Here is a 14,830-nt window from a genome sequence, read left to right as displayed (position 1 = left end):
TTTATGCATGGTTTGTAAGCACTGTACCGATGGGCCGCATACCCAGCCCATGGAATAAATATTTTTAAACCCATGCCTCCAATTCTGTGTTTATTGTACTACTTTGGACTTCCTTTACCAGATAAGATTTTCTCAGGTGGCAGTGCTATTGACTCCTTTCATTTTTCTATCTTTAATCCTATTCTCCTCAGGATACCTACTCTGGATTTCCTCCAACCCCAGTGGCAGGTTAGCAACTGTTCTTGCAGTATCCCTGGAGTGTGCACAACTACAGCCAATGGCATTTTCCATCGTTTCAAAGCTTCCCTGCTAATATCCCGTGTCACACTGCACCAGTAATAAGAATCTAGAACCCAGGGGCTATGAGAGAGCACAGTCCGTTCTCCCTAGGCTCTCTTATTAATTGCTGGTACTAGACTTTGCGAGTCCTCTCATTCTGCAGCCTATCTCAACTCTCCCTCCCTAAGTCTCAACAAAATAATAGGATGTATGCTACCGGGGAAGGCCTCCGCATTTCTAGTAGGACAGACCTGAGATGACAGTGCCAGAGCTGTTAGCAAATGACTTCCCTGTTGTAACGCCGCTACAGCGCAGCTTTTAAAGGCTGGGGTGAGAGCCAGCGAAAATGACAGCGAGGGAAAGACGGCAAACGCAAATGCTTCAAATTAGCATAGCCCCGCCCCGCGATGCTTGGTCAACGCCCCTTTCCCGGCTTTAGCCCTGCCCACTAGCCTGTTGGCCCGCCCCCGGACCAAACGCCAGGCGGGAACCCACGACGTGACGCGGGGAGCGGGATCCGCGGCGGCTCCGTCCAGGTGCTTCCGGCTCCCACCGGACGGAGGCGCGCTCGGCCCCGGGCTGGTTCTCCCACGGAAGTGTGTTTAGGCGCACCGGAAGCCACCTCAGGGGGTGAGCCATGGCGGGTTTGCCTGTTAGAGACCCTGCGGTGGATCGTTCTCTGCGTTCTGTATTCGGTGAGAGGATTTCGGTGGCGCCTCTCCGGTCAGGGAGGGATGTCCCCTGTGGTCCCCAGCTGGAGCGGGTGTCGGGGCGGGCGTGCCGTTTCGCCGCTGTCCTTTGACGCGGCAGCCTGGTGTACTCGTGGGCAAACAGACCCCCCCCCACACACACCTCGGCTCCAAGGTATTGGAGATTTTCCGCAGTGTGGTTCAGGGAGCTAGACTCTAGCGTTTGTCTTCTCTGCGTTTTCCCCTTCATGATTCTCAGTTATTTTTTAGGAGAAAAGGTGCGTGGAAACAGAGCGTCCCTGTTCCGTGCTGCTTCTCTTAGCCCAAAATACTGATTTTATTCTGAAGCCATCGACCCTATATCCACTTCCCGCCCTCTCATAAACGCGTAATATCGCTTGCTTTTTACTTGTAACGTTTCATCCAACCATAGTGGTAGCGGCCACCTGGCATCTTGAGGTGGGTTGCGAATGAATGAATGAATGAATGAATGATTAAAGCTCAGGGAGATTTTAGAGAAGCGAAACTAAGCAATTTTTAGGATTTAAACGAGTTGCTTCTAAAATATGTGTCTTGCTTTTAAGCACGTTTTGGGGGCTCTAGAATTGCCTCGAATTCCAGGCCAGCCTAGAACTACATAACAAGGCAAGCCAGAGCTACATAGAAGACTCTCAAAAAGAACAAGAAGCACTATTTGAAAGAAACGTGCCAAAGCCGTTCCAAGTGCTTTATAAACGGCCTCCACTATATTCATGGCTACCCCTCCACAAGTGTGTTTCTGCGTAGAAATAAAGACACGAACCCACCCCCTTTAGTTTCTGTTTTTGGGTAGTCACTGGTTGAACTCACAGTTCTGTGGGTAAATACCAGTGCTTAAACATTGATTTTCATCAGTTAGGGGAAACATGCTAGTTGTCATATCTATGTGAGAACTGTTTGAAAGACATCTTTTATTATTTAGTCTCTGGTTCTGTTCTGAGGTCTGAAAAGATACAGTGGAAGCGGGTTTTGGAGAACAGTCAGTCAGTTGTTACATATTTATTGATAAAACTTGAAAGCCTACTGTTTACTTGCTCACCGAAGAGCTCCTTACTGTCCTAGCATTTTAATGTATTATCTGTTCTTAGTGGGAAACATTCCTTATGAAGCTACTGAAGAACAGCTGAAGGACATCTTCTCTGAGGTTGGGCCTGTTGTTAGTTTCAGGTGAGATCCTCTTTTAAGATATTCATGGGAGATCCTTAAAAATCACTACAGATTTTGTGATAAATATGCATGCTTTATTATTGAGATCCAGTCTTAGCTGAAAGGTTTCTTTCATTAAAAATGTTTCCAAAAACACAAAAGCAGAGTTTGAAGGGTATCTTTTTTGTTGTTGTTGTTTTGTTTTTTTGATTTTTCAAGACATAGTTTCTCTGTGGCTTCTGGAGCCTGTCCTAGAACTAGCTCTTGTAGACCAGGCTGTCTTCGAATTCACAGAGACCCACCTCCCTCTGCCTCCTGAGTGCTGGGATTAAAGACTCCCAGCCTTGGAACTCACTCTTTTGCCAGGCTGGCCTCGAACTTATAAAAAACTGCCTGTTTACAAGGGTATCTTACTGTGGGCTGAATTTGATGCCAATGTTAGCAGGAAGTCAGTCTGTACATATGTAGCATTTGTTCCTGATACTTGGTTTTGCTCTTCAGATTGGTGTATGATAGGGAGACAGGAAAACCAAAGGGTTATGGCTTCTGTGAATACCAAGACCAAGAGACGGCACTTAGTGCCATGCGGAACCTGAATGGTCGTGAATTCAGTGGGCGAGCACTTCGAGTGGATAATGCTGCCAGTGAAAAGAACAAAGAGGAACTCAAAAGTGAGTATAAATCCAAGCCATATCCATTACAAGTTCCTGAAGATGAAACAATGCAAGTTTTCCATTTGTGATTATGCTTTAGAAGATGCTGAGGGTGTGAGCTGAGTGAACAGCTTCTTAGAACCTGAGGTACCTGAGTGAAGGATGTGTATGTTTAAGCAACTTGGCTTTAGAAATCCTTCTGTTCCCTAGGAGTTGGTTTCTAGTTTAAGGGCAATTCAGGTCCACCAAGGCTAAAGGCGGTTCCACAAATCCTTGAAATTAATGTCTTTGTCTGTTTTGCTTTTCTTCTGAAGTGACTTATCAACGAAATCAGTAGTGGCATTATTGTGTCAGCTCTCCTCTAAGAGCAGAAGGTATACTGTCACTTTCCTTCACAGAAATGAAATTTTTGGGTGGCTTACTTTTCAGTTCCAGAGTTTTAAGTTATGGTTGGTGCTCACAGAAACCCTGGGAAATAGACACTTGAAATGACTTAGGGTGTTATGTTGCCTCCCTGATTTTGTTTGCTTTCTTCCTAATCAGGCCTTGGCACTGGTGCACCTGTCATCGAGTCACCTTATGGAGAGACCATCAACCCCGAGGATGCCCCTGAATCTATTAGCAAAGCTGTTGCTAGTCTTCCACCAGAACAGATGTTTGAGCTGATGAAACAGATGAAGGTGGGAGGAGGCATCAGATTATAAACAAACCAATTTACATCAGCTTTTCAAGGAGTCAATGGACATGATACCCTGGGCTTAAGTAATTGAGTCTGTAGACACTACTTCCACATTTTATACACAGAGCTGTTTTTATACACAAACAGTCCAGCATTGTTTCTATGCCCCTGTAGATGTTAAATTATAGCTTTGCCCATAAGTGGTAATATTACCATATTATAAGTACTTTTTCTTCCTGCCGTGGCCAAGATTTTTTTGTTCAGTGTCAAAGTCAGTGCTAAATCACATGGTGTTGTGTGCCTTAGACTCACCACTTGGGATATTGAGGCAGAGGGGTTACAGTGAGTTCAGTATCAAAATGGGATACATGAAACACTGTCTCATAAAAAAATCAGTAGTAACTCAGATTGTCTTGAATACTACATTTATGAGATGAAATGGCTCAAATCATTATCAGATTCTTAGTATTGAACCTGAAGGTGAATTTTCTTATCTTCTCAGCTCTGTGTCCAGAATAGTCCCCAGGAAGCACGAAACATGTTGCTTCAGAATCCTCAGCTGGCATATGCTTTGCTACAAGCACAGGTAGTGATGAGAATTGTGGATCCTGAGATTGCCCTGGTGAGTGCTTCTGATTCTTATATGGAAATAGAAGAATATTCTTTCAGTGGGATAAGAACTGCCTGATTGGCTTGTTAAACAGAGAGCTCATAGATGTATCTTTTCACTTTTTAGAAAATTCTGCATCGCCAGACAAATATTCCAACGCTGATTTCTGGCAACCCTCAGCCAGTCCATGTTGCTGGGCCTGGCTCAGGACCCAATGTTTCAATGAACCAGCAGAATCCTCAGGCCCCTCAGGCTCAATCTTTGGTAGGGTTTTATTCTACAGTATTTTTTTTATTTGTCTTAAAATGTTATTTTCTTTCCAGGAGAATATTGAGAGAAGAAACAGCAAGAATCAGAGATGGTAATTAAAATTTTTAGGTGCAAGAGAAATTTCTAGATTGCAGAGCACATGCTACCTGAAAGAGTGTAGATTCCATTTCATGTTAATAAAATAGAGAACCTTTCTGTAAACCTTTTTCTAGTAAGCTAATTTTTTGTGGGTGTATATACCTGCCACTGCGGTTATCACTTTAGTATTCCTTGTTATCTCATTTAATCTGAAGCTAGCATTTTTACTGCCTCCATTCTCAGCAATAACAAAGGACCAAGCACATGTTCAAAAGCATGATTGTAACCCTATAGACATAAAAATTTAATACATCTAAAGGTTGACGTTTATGTAAAGAAAAGGAAGTAAACACTAAAGACGAAATGGGAAAAGGATTTGTCACACATATGATGTGCAAAAGATTAATTCTAAATAAAAAGTACTTGGTCATGCTCAAAGATGCCTATTGCCATATAATAGTAACAAATATTACAAACACATGAAATGTTCATTAATGAAAAGTGGAGAAAATTTGGTATATATCCAATGGAAATCTTTAAACAGTTAAGTAAACTACATGTATGAATAGGAATGACCTTTAGAAACCTAATGCCATATAATATTAAGGTGGGCAAGTGTAACATGAGGGGAGGCCGGCTTGTTTGTGTTTTTCTGTCCCGCCCAGTACCCCAGCTATTTAGTCCCAGAGAAAAATCACACTGAGATCTCTATAAGTTATAAAGCTGATTGGTCCATTAGGTCAGGCTACTTATTAGCTAACTCTCACATCTTGATTAACCCATTTTTCTGATCTATGTTAGCCATGTGGCTCAGTACCTTTTTCAGTGGGGCAGCTCACAACCTGCTGCTTTAGTGGTCTGGGCAAGAGTGGGAGGAATCAACTTCCTCCTCCCCAGAATTCTGCTCTCCTTGCATCATTTCCACTTCCTGTCTGGTTTTCCCACCTACACCTCCTGCCTGGCCAATCAACGTTTATTTAAAACATGATTGACAGAATACAGACAATTCTCCCGCACTAGGCAAGAGTATGTGGTATCAGCACAGATAACTCAAAAATATAATGGCATACAGAAAGTAAAGTAAATATGGAAACATTCTCCATATGGATATATGTATTAGCATAAGTTCTCGAACTTTTAAGTGAAATGCAAAAAATTCAATATTTGTAAATATGTTTTAAAGATTTATGTGTATCTGTTTTTATGCATATATGTAAGTACATTGTGCATGAAGTGTCTAAGGAGGCCAGAAGAGGATGTCAGCATTCCTAGAGTTAGACATACAGACTATTTTGAGCTTCCATGTGGATGCTGGATATAGAACCCAAGTCCTCTGCAAGAGAAACAAGTGTTTATAAGCATTGAGACATCTTTCAAGCCCAAGTATAAACATTTTAAATGTGTATAAGAATTCTGAGTAGTTATTTTAGGAGTAGAAATATGAGGTGTAGATGAAAGCCACATAGGAGGTTATGTTGTTTATATCTTTACATCTCTATTTTTCTTTTTCTTTTTTTTCCTTTCTTTTGGTTTTTTGAGACAGGGTTTCTCTGTGTAACAGTCCTAGCTGTCCTGGAACTCCCTTTGTAGACCAAGCCGGCCTCGAACTCACAGAGTTCTGCCTCCCAAGTGCTGGAATTAAAGGTGTTGCACTACCACCACCCGGCTATATCTCTTTTTCATAAGCAAAAAAACCTATATGTTATTTTTTAAAATATCAAAATGAGTTGTAAGCATAAACAGTTCACAAAACTGAAACTAAGTATTCAGTCTAAAAATATAAAGTAAAATAAGCCACAATTTTTCACCTATTAGGTGGGCAGAGGTAAATGTAGATGAATCCAATGATGTTATAAGGAAAAAATTTATAAACATTTTCTTAAGAAACTCAGTAGATATCGTTGGCTTTAATAGCTGTATCATCTCTGTAATGTGAGCTAATATGTAAATGTGTCTGTTTGTGTTCTGGAGAATACCCCACTTATAAAGCCACTGATAGGAACAGGCACGGTGGTGCCTGTAATCTTAGCACTTGTAAGATAAAGGCAGGTAGATCAGGATTCAAGGTCATCCTTGGCTCCTTAGCAAAACTGAAGCCTCTCTGGGATATTTGAGACCCTGCCTCCAAAAAAAGAAACCAAGACTGGGGGACTGCAAAATGGTTCAGAAGGGTGTTTACTATAAGGACAACCTGAGTTCAATCACTGGAAGACACATTGTAGAAAGAATGTATTCCTGCAAATTGTCCTCAAGTGTACCATTGTATATACACACACTGGATGGATGGATGGATGGGTGGGTGGGTGGGTGGGTGGGTGGGTGGATGGGTGGGTGGGTGGGTGGGTGGGTGGGTGGGTGGATGGATGGATGGATGGATGGATGGATGGATGGATGGATGGATGACAAGATGGCTCAATAGATAAAGGAGCCTATTGCCACACCTGACAACCTTAGTTCAATCCCCAGGAGTCATATAGTGGAAAAAGAAAACTTATGCAAGTTGTCTTCTGATCTCTGACCTCCACGTGCATACATGCTGGGGTGTACATGTGGACACAAAAAAATTTGAGGAAATATATATGTATATATATAAATTCATATATATATGAATGACAGGGTCTCTCGCTTTGGGACAGTCCTAGAAATCACTGTGTAGACCAGGCTGACTTCTTAACTCACAAAGATCCACCTGTCTCTGCCTCCTGAATGCTGGGATTAAAGGCATGCACTATTCCTGGCTTGAAAAAAAATTTAATTGGTTAATAGTTTAGCCAAATTTGGTGATGCATACCATTAATCCTAGCACTTGAGAGGCAGAGAGCTGTGCGGTGGTGGCACACACTTTTAATTGCAGAAATTGGGAGGCAGAGGCAGGTGGATCTCTGTGTTCGAGGCCTGCCTGGTCTACCGAGTGTTCGGGACAGCCAATACTGTTACATAGAGAAACCGTGTCTTGGGGGGAGAGTTCTATTTTTAGTTATTGTTGTAAACCTCTAAAATGAACCATAGAGAAAAGCAGTGATATATACAGACAAGTTAAAAAATATATAAGGCTTTGAATATCCACTGGAGATCTTGAAATGTATCTGAAGAAAACAAAAGTGCCAGTACATTTCACTCCCCTCTACCATCACCACTCACAATGATAAGGTCAGGGGTGAACATGTGAACCAGTCATGAGCTATTGGGATCCATGCTGTTTTGGACTTTATCGAACAGGTAAACCCCTGCTGTTGGTTTAAGAAGCAGCCAATATGAGAAGCATCTCTACTCTGAATCTCATTTGTCACTTTATTACTAAACTGTTGTACTATATACAGACTACAGAGACATGCAGAAAGGGTAAGATAGTACTGAACTCAGACTCCAAACTTTCTTCTTTTTGGTGCTCATATATTTGATTTTTAAAAAACTTTATTCTTTGCAGTTCTTTACATTCCAAAGATGTGCATAGTTCTTTATGGAATGCCTCATAAAAAGATTACATTCCCTTTCTCTCAGGCAATTTAATGTATCATTTACAAATTATATACACACTCAAGAAAGTTACATCTAAGGACAGAAGTTATTAAAGCTTGAAATTTTTTTTCATAAATATTTTTTTTTCATGAAAATACAGTACCAGCAGGATTTTTTGAAGTCACAGTCCCTTTTCTGTCTTAAACATAAGGTATATTTTTAACTTATTTTTAGGCACCAATCAATGATGTCAAGGATGGGTTGTGATTTGCTGCCTTGCCACATGGACTATACTAGCCTCTACAGTAGGCATATGCTTCATTTTAACTGCATTCACATAACCAGGCTCAAGCCACGTACTTCATTTTGCTTCTGTGGAATTCAGAGTATGTGATAAACCTAATGCTGAGGCTGCAGAGACTTGCTCACACTTGTTTTTCTCTTGGTCAGGGCGGAATGCATGTCAATGGTGCACCTCTGATGCAAGCTTCTATGCCAGGTGGAGTACCTGCCCCAGTGCAAATGACTGCAGCTGTAGCAGGGCCTGGCCCTGGTTCTTTAGCTCCTGCAGGTAACTTTCAGTTAGTCTTTACTATTTTATTTCTTTGCTGAGGACTTATAGTAGCAACTGCTGAAATGCAGTTACTTATTTAGTAATAGGATCTTGATATAAAATACATAAAATATATGTGTAATTATAACATGTGTTCTAGGCTGAAGACTTTGTTTTGTATTATTTGGAAGAAAAGGTCTTGCTGTATAGCTGGGGCTGGCCTCAAACTTGGCAATCCCCCTAATTCAGATGCCCAAGTACTGGGATTAGAGGCATATGTCACCGATCCCAGCTAAATGAAATCTTGAGACAGGTGTGCTGGCCACACACTTGGATGTCACAACAGTGTCAAATTCATAGAGATTTCTATCTGCTCTCCCTTTATGTACTTACAGGTTGAGTAATCTTGTCCTATTGGATAAAAAGTAGCTGTGCATATTCAATAGGTAATTAATGGGATCAGCAAGCTCCATTTAATATTTAGAAATAGCCTTGCATCTCTTGGCTGCAGTGTATACTCCCCTACTCCAAATGACCATTGAACCCTTTAAAAAAGACCAAGTACTTAGCCATAAATCCAATTTAACAAATTTGAGGCAGTAGAGATTTTTATAGATCACATAGTTTGGTTTTAAACCAATAAAATTAGAAATAATTAAAAGGTGAGTGGGAAGAAGTTTTGACTTGGAAAATTAATAAACATACTATAGCTATTTAAAGAGGAAATACAAATCATAAATAGTATAAATTAACACAAAAAGTAATATGTGTTTATATTCCATATAGATATGTATGACAAATAGTAAAGGTGGTGGCTAAAGGAAAATGAATATTCTAAATACTCATGTTACTAACCAATAAAGTAAATTCCATACTGCTACTAATTAATTAGAAAAATAATCAAGCACAAGACACCAAGAAGAGGAAATGAATGAAGATAGGGATGTAGCTTAGTGATAAAGCACTTGTCTACCATGTCCAAAGTCTCATGTTCAGTTCCCAGCACCAGACACAAAAAATTTCTTATCAATAAAAACACCCCCCAAAAAGAACTGAGTGTATCCATAAAATTAAAATAATTAACTTTCAAGGGATGTTTTTGAGTTATATATATATATATATATATATATATATATATATATGTGTGTGTGTGTGTGTGTGTGTGTGTGTATGAATTTATTAAAATGTCTTGGAAATTTCTTTAGCTATCCTACAGAGCTCCTTGAAAATTGCTAAGAAGAGAAAACAACTTATAGAAAAGTGCAGAAGAAACTGTTTAAGAGCTATGTAAAAGAGCAAAGCCATATGGCCAACAAAAACAGCCTCCTTTATGGTTTGGAGTTAAACAAATAATGTAAAAATAAAATGCTACTTAATACCCATCAGTGCCAAGTTTCAAAGAAGAGGACAATATTTATAAAGAAATTTGTACTCATACATCATTGATAGAAGTAGGAAGGTTTTTAGTATAACATGAAAGATTCCTACATTCTGACCACTAGTTACACCATTGGGAATTTAGTCTGTACAAATTAAGGTGTTGTGTATGATTTCTTTATGTGGGAAATTATGCTCATAATGTCTTCTGCTAGCTTTTCCTCATATTCTAAACCATTGTGTTGTGTTGGTTATTGGTTTGGATTCAATGGAATGGAACATCATGGCTGGAAGGAAGCTTTCAAATCATTTTAGATCAGTGGTTCCAGACTTTACTGTGTGTTAGAATCACCTGAAGGGCCTATAAAATGCAGGTTGATGGTCCCTACTGCCAACTATAATTTAATAAATCTGAGGTGCAGAACCTGAGAATTTTCAGTGTTTGCATTTTTCTTGTTGGTAGTGATGTGGCTTGTCTAGCTGGGGGCCACCTTCTGAGGACTGCCATTTGGAACAACCTGTTTATTTTACCGATGAGGAAGTCGGGAATGTAGTAATTTTATTGAGGCACTTGTTCAGAATCCCAGTTACTTAGCAAGAGCTAGTCTAGCACCCAGTTCTCTGGGTACTTAATCCCTAAATTTTTAGTGCTAAGCAAATTCACTGAAATAGGGACAGTGTGATGTATACTTTATTTTAAATACTGTATTTTAAGGAAGTATTAATTAACTGCAAACAAATCAGCTTGCCTTTTGTCCCCACTCAAGAGCATATCTTGCTCCTTTGAGGAAAAGAGTTATTGCTATGTGGAAGGGATCAGACAAGGATTTGTGGTGCATTGATTACTCTTGTAGTAGTCATCACATTCCATCTGATTAGTGTAGACCATAGGTTTTCAACTTGCTAAATCCAGTACCCCCTCTTTGTGACAGATATTTTGCAGTGACTTTACTGTCCTGAAATGTAGTGCACAGATGATGATAACCTTTGTAACATAACTTCAAAAATTAATATAATGCCCTAATTATAACAAATAAAAAGTAAAAGAAAATTAATTTATGATTAAAAATTAATATACAAATATTCAGGTAAAGTTAGGAAACAAAATATAATAGGTGTTTACATCTATCCCCTGAATGTAAAAACTAAAAATGTACATTGTTATAGTAGTGTTTGCTTTGGTAATTCAAATACCACAAGGACTATTGATATGGTTTTCCTAAATAGTGAGAAATCATGCGACTAATTGCAGTCTCCATAATTTACTAAGAAAGTGCATTTCTAGAAAAGTCAGTGTATATATACTAAAACAGTACATAAAACTTTTATGTTTACAAATAAAACAGATTCAGATTCTAGGTTGAGATGGCAACAGATAGCTTTTCCTTTATATGAATGTTCAGTGAGTCATTTCTAAGGTTTTCAGACACAATATCAGCCTTGATTTTGTGTGATTTCCTCATACTTTGTAAGCCACCTAGTATCCCTGGTACCATCTCATTCAGGGTTAACCGTGCCTCTAAAGAGCTTTGTCATAACTAAATAATATAGCCACACATTTACAAAATACCCTAAGAGTATACTGCCTCCCATGAGAGGAGGCTTGTGGGTAATAGGCATTGTTTTTCTCCATTAAAGGGCTTTCTGCCACAATGTTGGTAATTGAGATGAAATATTCCTTCTGAGCTCATTTGTCACTGAAGTGTGATATACTGATAGACTTCATCTTCTGTTTCTCTGCATGGTTGGATGATGGTTATCATCTTCCATCATGTGCTTCTCCTTTGTGGGAAAAATGATGACATTTGTAAACTCAGCCACTATTGTTTTGTTCTACGAACCAAATATATTTTTCCTTGCCCTTTGTTTTCTAGGAGTCATGCAAGCCCAAGTGGGAATGCAAGGAGGTGGACCAGTACCCATGGAAAGAGGACAAGGTTAAATATTAAATATCTGTGGTATATATACTGAACATGGAAATGTTCTACATCTGCACTGTCTAATGTTCAGCCACTAACCACCAGTGGCAATTTAAAGATTAAGTTAATTAAAATCAAGTTTAAATTAAGTAATGCCTAACGTTATTATTTCCTGGGAACAATAATTAAATAATTAATTAAATAATTAAATAATTCCAAGTGCTCAGAAGCCAAGTACTTAGTAGCCTCACGTGCTAATGAAGACCACACTGGACATTGCAGATGTAGAATGTTTCAATGGTCAACAGAACTTCTATTGGTCCAGACTTTCCATAGGGGATATTCAGAGCCTAGCTCTACAGGAATTGGTGATACAGCAAATGCATCCTTTGTTTCCTGACAGTCTGACAAATCCACTGGCATGTTCTCAGTCTGTGAATAGCTGTTGACTTTGTAAGAAGATTTACTAGTGAGAATATAGTATATGACCAGGACTATAGATGGCAAGATGTAATCCCTGTAGCAAACTGGGAGCAAAGCAGAGGTTTATGAAGCATAGTTGCCGTGTTTCCTATACTGTGGCAAAAACACTTTATATATAAGAGCAGCAGGCCTTCCAGAATCTTTGCGTTCTTTCCTCATATTATTGGAGTCTGAAGGAAGAGAAAGTATAGTAGTTCAGTTCAAAACAAGAGACAATAGAAAAAAGGAAACTGAATATATACTGTAAATACTCAGTCCCTTCGTTTCCGTGGACAACCTTGTAAGGTAGGTGGCAGTGCCTCAGTTTTCCAGGTAAAGAACTGGAAGCACAGGAGTTTTCTCAGTGGGGTACGGTAAGTACATACTCATACCTCTGAGAATGATCTGCTGTTCTTCTCTTTTGACTTAAAGATTAAAATCTTTACATCCAAAATCTGTCCTTACCAGGTGGTGGTGACATGCCCAGCACTCTGGAGGAGGCAAATCTATGTGAGCTCAAGGCCAGCCAGGTCTACAAAGCGAGTTTCAAGACAGCCAGGGCTGTTACACAGAGAAACCCTGTCTTAGAAAACCAAAAAAAAAAAAAATACTAACAAAATTTGCCTTCTTCCCATCATTCTATACTGCCAGTGTTAATTTCAGAATTAATTTTCAAAATATTGTGCTTACTCGTAAGGTTTCTCCTGTGTTGGGAATAGATTGCTTTGAACAAGAACAGAGGGACTTAATATTTTTCTTTTTTAGCGGATTTCTTATAAGAGAAACCTACTTCAAAAGCAAAATATTAAATTTATAGGCCATGGTTTATACAGAGGAATTGGTGATTGAAATGAAGAGTCTAAACCTGTCTCATCAGATAAATGGCAACAAGACAAACTTCTGCCAAATAGCTCCTCTTCCCTCTAAAGTATCCCTTGCTTCTGTGCTGCTGTGTACTTCCATCCTATTACTGTCAGTGCGTGGTGTTTCTAACCCAAAGTATCTTTGCAGTAGTGAAAAGGGCTTAGGCTTCCATTAAATCTCTCCCTCTTCCTAGGCCATTAGTCTCAGTGAATCCCACAACCGCTTGACACATACTTCTATGAGACATCTTCCTACTGTAATTTAGCCTCATCTTTATGGTAAGAATTAGCAAAAGGAATTGACTTGCAGTTTGAAACTATTTCAAGGATTTATTGATACAAAGATTAAAATGAAATTAATTAAAATAATTTCCTTCAGTACCTATCATAGGAAACAATAATGTTTTCATTTGTGACCAAATCTGTCTTCCTTTGCTTGGAATCCTTGTTCGTTTGTGCATTTATAATGGTGACAAGAGATGTTTGAGATGGTGCTTCTTGCTTTCCTGCCTCCTTTGTTTAATGGCGATTACCGTGTTGACTCATTAATCTTTGTCATGTTTTTTTATAATCATAGACTTTATGTAGTAGGCAGTTTCATTCATAAAACTCTCTTTCATGTAAAGTTCATCAGCTGCATTTACCCATTTAATATTTTTTACAGAAATGTTTAACTTTTTTCATTTTTACAACATCATTTTATTATACTATACACATTTTTGGTTTTTTTAGGTGGGTAAATACATTCTTTAAGCATGTGAAGAAATTAAAAAGCCTCACTCACAAACATGAACAATTCTTTTTTTCTTTTTTCCCCTTTTTTATTGATTTTTATTGAGCTCTACATTTTTCTCTCCTACACTCCCTGCCTCTCCCCTCTCCCCTCAACCCTCCCCCAAGGTCCCCATGCTCCCAATTTACTCAGGAGATCTTGTCTTTTTCTGCTTTCTACTTCCCATGTAGATTAGATCTGTTAAGTCTCTTAGTGTCCTCATTGTTGTCTAAGTTCTCTGGGATTGTGGTTTGTAGGCTGGCTTTCTTTGCTTTATGTTTAAAAACCATCTATGAGTGAGTACATGTGATAATTGTCTTTCTGTGTCTGGGTTACCTCACTCAAAATAATGTTGTCTAGCTTCATCCATTTTCCTACAAATTTCAAGATGTCATTATTTTTTTCTGCTGTGTAGTACTCCATTGTGTAAATGTACCACATTTTCCTTATCCATTCTTTGATCAAGAGGCATTTAGGTTGTTTCCAGGTTCTGGCTATGACAAACAAAGCTGCTATAAGCATAGTTGAGCACATGTCCTTGTGGCACAATTGAGCATCCTTTGGATATATACCCAGAAGTGGTATTACTGGGTCTTGAGGAAGGTTGTTTCCTAATTTTCTGAGAAATCGCCACACTGACATCCAAAGGGGTTGTACCAGCTTGCACTCCCACCAGCAATGCAGAGGTGTTCCCTTTTCCCCACAACCTCTCCAGCATAAGTTGTCACCAGTGTTTTTGATCTTGGCCATTCTTACAGGTGTAAGATGGAATCTCAGAGTTGTTTTGATTTGCATTTCTCTGATGACTAAGGATGTTGAACATTTCCTTAAGTGTCTTTCAGCCATTTTAGATTACTCTGTTGATAGTTCTCTGTTTAGGTCTGTACTCCATTCTTTTTATTGGATTATGTATTCTTTTGATGACCAGTTTCTTGAGTTCTTTGTATATTTTGGAGATCAGACCTCTGTCTGATATGGGGTT

The 14,830-nt window shown here is 39.1% G+C and overlaps 1 protein-coding gene across 3 annotated transcripts in view; it reads left to right on the top strand.

Moving 5' to 3' along the window:
- The first annotated feature begins 816 nt into the window (after nt 1-816).
- Cstf2 (cleavage stimulation factor subunit 2) overlaps nt 817-14,830 on the top strand; it is a 40,751-nt gene continuing 26,737 nt past the window's right edge. For 2 of the 3 annotated variants that reach the window (XM_085684893.2, XM_085684892.2), the window contains exons 1-8: nt 817-974; nt 2,096-2,174; nt 2,655-2,824; nt 3,350-3,486; nt 3,988-4,107; nt 4,222-4,359; nt 8,353-8,473; nt 11,707-11,769. In XM_085684893.2, coding sequence (XP_085541019.1) covers nt 917-974; nt 2,096-2,174; nt 2,655-2,824; nt 3,350-3,486; nt 3,988-4,107; nt 4,222-4,359; nt 8,353-8,473; nt 11,707-11,769 — 886 coding nt within the window. In that variant the 5' untranslated portion in view covers nt 817-916. Of the gene's footprint in view, nt 975-1,238; nt 1,428-2,095; nt 2,175-2,654; nt 2,825-3,349; nt 3,487-3,987; nt 4,108-4,221; nt 4,360-8,352; nt 8,474-11,706; nt 11,770-14,830 lie in introns of all 3 variants that reach the window. The other variant, XM_085684894.2, reaches the window with a different exon arrangement.

This window comes from Myodes glareolus, chromosome X, assembly GCF_982192425.1.
Source record: "Myodes glareolus chromosome X, mMyoGla1.1, whole genome shotgun sequence".
Lineage (NCBI taxonomy): Eukaryota > Metazoa > Chordata > Mammalia > Rodentia > Cricetidae > Myodes > Myodes glareolus.
Note: the sequence above shows the minus strand (reverse complement) of the source record. Positions and strands in the feature narration are given on the sequence as shown.